Here is a 4,170-nt window from a genome sequence, read left to right as displayed (position 1 = left end):
TATATTTTTAGCACTTGTTGCACATGTATTGGTCTCACTCAACAGGCGGCAGTTGAAGAAAACAGGTCGTCCCCTCTCGACGGGCCCAGCCTAGCAGCCAGCGGGGGAGGCGGTGTAATGTAACGCATGTGAGTGATGTACCGCCAGTGTGCAGTGCAGGTAGCGTAAATGGCCGTGGTGCCTCCCGAAGAGGGAGCCCGTACAACGTACGAACCTTCCCTCCCTCGGTGTAACAGTTGAGCTCGTCCTGTTACTAGGGGAATTTGGCCACTACTAAGCACATGCAGTGACTTCTTTTTTTTTTGAGAATCAGCACATGCAATGACTGTGCAGCTTTGTGTGCGCATGGGTCGAAATTAGTCACCTGCCGTGCCCGGACCCAACATCGAAAGCACGGGGTCTTTCTCCTGCGCCTGATTGTCAACCCAAAAAACAACTCCCTTGGACAAATTGGTCACGCGATCTCTGCCTCTGTGGTTAGTGGTTACCCGTGTGCACGTACTGCATACGGCGCGTACGGCACTTGTGCTGTACAAAATGCGCTGCTTTTTTCTTTCGCCAACTGCCAGTGCCAGCCAGCCATATAAACGCGAGACTGCAAGGGTCGCTCGTGCCGTGCGAGCGCGAGCGTTCAGTCTCGACGACGCCGCTGTGCATCCCCAGACACGTGCCAAACCTCTGATGATTAGGCAGAGGCGCTGAGGAGAAATGGAAAACTCCGTGCCTTCCTTTTCCTCCTGTGAAACCCAATCCCCGCTAGCGAGTCCTCTTGGCTTCAGCCTTCTCGCTCCGCTCGCTGCACCCTGCTGTTGCGCCATCGGTTGTCTGTCAGTGCTCGGTACAGAGAGCCGCTCCACGTCTCTCTCGGCCTTCTCTTTCCGCCTTTAACTGTATCCGTCCGACCGGATAGCGAGGCCGGGCGAGAGCGCGCGCAAGCCAGCCAGCCAGCTACCTACAAGATGAGCTCGGCATCGCTATTCCCACCCCCCTCGCCGCCGCCGCCGTCGTCGAGCGCGAGCGTCCCGATGGTGGTGATCACCGTGGTGGGCATACTCGCGGCGTTCGCGCTGCTGGCGGGCTACTACGCGTTCGTCACCAGGTGCCAGCCGCTCCGCGCGCTGCTCTCGCGCGGCGGCCCGGCGTCGGTGATTCCTGGCCCTTCCCCGCCCGCAGGGGCCGACGAGAAGCGGGGCCTCGGGCTGCCGCTCATCCGCATGCTCCCGGTCGTCAGGTTCACGGCGGCGGAGGACGCGATGGCGCCGAGGATATCCGTGTCGGAGTGTGCGGTCTGCCTGAGCGAGTTCGCGGAGCGGGAGCGCGTGCGCCTGCTGCCCGGCTGCTCCCACGCCTTCCACATCGACTGCATCGACACCTGGCTGCAGGGCAGCGCCCGGTGCCCCTTCTGCCGGAGGGACGTCACCCTGCCGGCCCCGCACCCGCAATACCATCGGCCGCCGCCGTCCTGTCGCCGTCGGGACGAGCAGCTCCCGACCAGCGGCAACGACGACGACGGTGGCGCCAGCATCGTGATCGAGGTGAGAGGGCAGCGCGAGACCTGGTCCGACGGCAGGAGGGGCCGGAAGAAGAAGGCGGAGAGCGTGGGCGACGAGGCGGTGGACACGAGGAAGAATGGGGAGTTCGCGGCGGTGCAGCTGATGCGGCGGTCGCTCTCCATGGACTCGTGCGACGCCAAGCAGCGGCAGCTCTACGTGTCCGTCGTCCGGGAGTTCCTCGAGCAGAGCTAGGCGAGTGCCACAGTATGACAGTAGTACATTCATACCATTCTTTCTTCGATTCGATCGATCGATTGTACATTGGCCTTCGTACGTCGCTGTAGCGGTGGTAGGCCTATGTACGTAGGTACGTGTAAATCCTTTTTTTTTTTGCGGGAAGTAGGTACGTGTAAATCCGCTCCTCGACCGCGTCCAGATGCATGGCATGGCATGGCATGGCGGTCGACTCTAATTTTTTGTAGGCAGTCAATGTGTACGCTGGCAATTAAGCAAGTAGTAGTAAGTTGTAGTAGAAGCAGCACCGGAGCATTTTTCGCAACCGAGTGCAGACTTTTCGTGGGAGCTCGGTATTTTGAACAAAAGGCATATTTAAAAGTTTCGAAAAAAATACGATTTTTTTCATGGTTATGTGTTATGCACGAACATGTGAAATTTCGATTAAAAATATTGTGATTTGTAGGCTGTACCAAAAAAAAGGTGCCCATTTTGAAAATACGCATTTTTCTTTTTTCTGCACGCCAGGTGTGAAAGTATAATGTTGTGGAAATTTGAATTTTGAAAGCGAGCTCCCTATAGCTCGAGCGCAGTTGGCATTTTTCGCAACGATGCATGACTATTCACAGGGGAGAAACAACGGGTAGTATCTACGTACTACTGTAGCATCGTAGCTATGATGGGTGTGGTTGGTTGCGCGGCGTTGTTTGCACGTCTCTTTCGTATGGATCTTACGCTTTACAGTTGGAGGGTGGATGGATCGATCGATCGCATGCCTCTCCCTCCGTGGGACCTTAATTAGCCCATGATACTAACCCAGCCGTCTTCTTCAAGATTCTGTCACAGCCAATCTGCAAAAATGCTAGACCTACGTAACCTACGCTGCGTTTTTTTCCTTCCAAGTTCCAACTATAAATCTGGCCAAAATTGCTACACCTACGAACAGCCCTACGTAAACCTACGTAATTTCCAAAACCGCTAATCAAACCGCCCCCCTGATTTCTGGCGTGGGCCCGTGTACCTAACTAATGACGAATTAAAAATTGACAAGTCATCAATTACGTAAGGTACGTAAGAATCCTTATGTATGTCTAGCATTGCTGAAATCTGGCAATCTGCCACTCCCTCCATCCGGATTTGTACGACGGGCGCAATTTCTAGATGTTCAATTTGACTAACGAGATGCATGCATATGTCCAGAAATTCATTTGATGTTGTGCCATATACAGTACTCCCTTCATTTTTATTTACTCTGCATATTAGAGTTGATTGAAGTCAAACTTCATAAAGTTTGACCAAGTTTATAGAAAAAAATATAAACATTTACCGTAACAAATCTAATAGTATTGAATTGTTATTGTGTATGTTAATACTCTTGTTTATAAATTTGATCAAAGTTTATAAAGCTTGATTTTGACCAAGAAGACTAACAAAACGGAGGGAGTATAAAACAAATGTTTCGCCAGTGAAATTGGAGCCTAAGATTCAGTACAAACCATGATGGACGGGCGGAGTAAAATTTGTCTGCAGGCACATCACTGACACCGAGGTCAGTACCAATATATGCACGGCCGGCCGGGTGGTTAAGGCGCGGATTGGACGTCTCCGGCCGGGGAGCCGCGGCGGACGCTGCCTAGCTAGCTAGCCTATGCACGCCACGTACAGTGGTACGCCTGCACGTAGTACAGGGCATAAAAAGTGGTGGCGCCTGGGACGAGAAAGGGTTTTTGTTTTTGTATCAGGCTATCACGCATGCATCCGTCCGTCCGTCGATCGTGTGTGCGTGCGTGCGCTGGCTTGATTGCATGGCATGGCCAATAATCCTAGACGTACAGGTTCTTACAGGCATTTACGGGGCCTTTCCTTAAATCTCTTCGCCCCCCCTGATTTCTACCCGGGGTGGTCCCACCTCACTCTCCTTTTATCCAATTCTGTTAAGCCAAATCAGCCTGTAATTAATCTCTGCCCGTAATTACCCGTACGTGTAGCATTGCTCATGGCATGGCATGGCAGGCAACTTTCTATACGGACGAACGGACGGACAGCGCGACGGGGTTGGTGCCTGACAGTGGAGACCGGGAGTTGTCCAATCCATCACCATGCACAGACACGCTAGAGCGGGAAGCTAGCGAGCTAGCTAGCTACCTCGCCGGCCCCGGCCCCGGCCGGCCGGCCGTGCCGTGCCTTGTGGCGGGCGTGCGCCACCTGCCATGCATGCATCACGCATGTGCCGCTGCCGGGCGGCGGCATCGTCGGCTGGGCGCGCGCATACGCCCAAAATGGCGGGCAGCTCGAACGACAACCGCACGTACGCGCGGCCACTCGCTATTGCAACGGTTTTTTCTGCTTGTGTGCGGGTGCGGCCTCTTCGGTGGCTTCAACATCAACTAAACTATGGTTTTCTCCCTAAAAAAAAAACTAAACTAAACTATGGTTTTCCCCG

The 4,170-nt window shown here is 53.9% G+C and overlaps 1 protein-coding gene across 1 annotated transcript; it reads left to right on the top strand.

Moving 5' to 3' along the window:
- Positions 1-628: 628 nt before the first annotated feature.
- Positions 629-2,115, top strand: LOC119291794 (RING-H2 finger protein ATL1-like). Its single transcript, XM_037570601.1, has one exon. The coding sequence runs from the start codon at positions 960-962 to the stop codon at positions 1,743-1,745; it is 786 nt and encodes a 261-aa protein (XP_037426498.1). The 5' UTR covers positions 629-959; the 3' UTR covers positions 1,746-2,115.
- The last annotated feature ends 2,055 nt before the right edge of the window (positions 2,116-4,170 follow it).

The sequence above is a fragment of the Triticum dicoccoides genome, chromosome 4B (assembly GCF_002162155.2).
Source record: "Triticum dicoccoides isolate Atlit2015 ecotype Zavitan chromosome 4B, WEW_v2.0, whole genome shotgun sequence".
Taxonomy (NCBI): domain Eukaryota; kingdom Viridiplantae; phylum Streptophyta; class Magnoliopsida; order Poales; family Poaceae; genus Triticum; species Triticum dicoccoides.
This window is presented reverse-complemented; position numbering and strand designations above follow the sequence as displayed.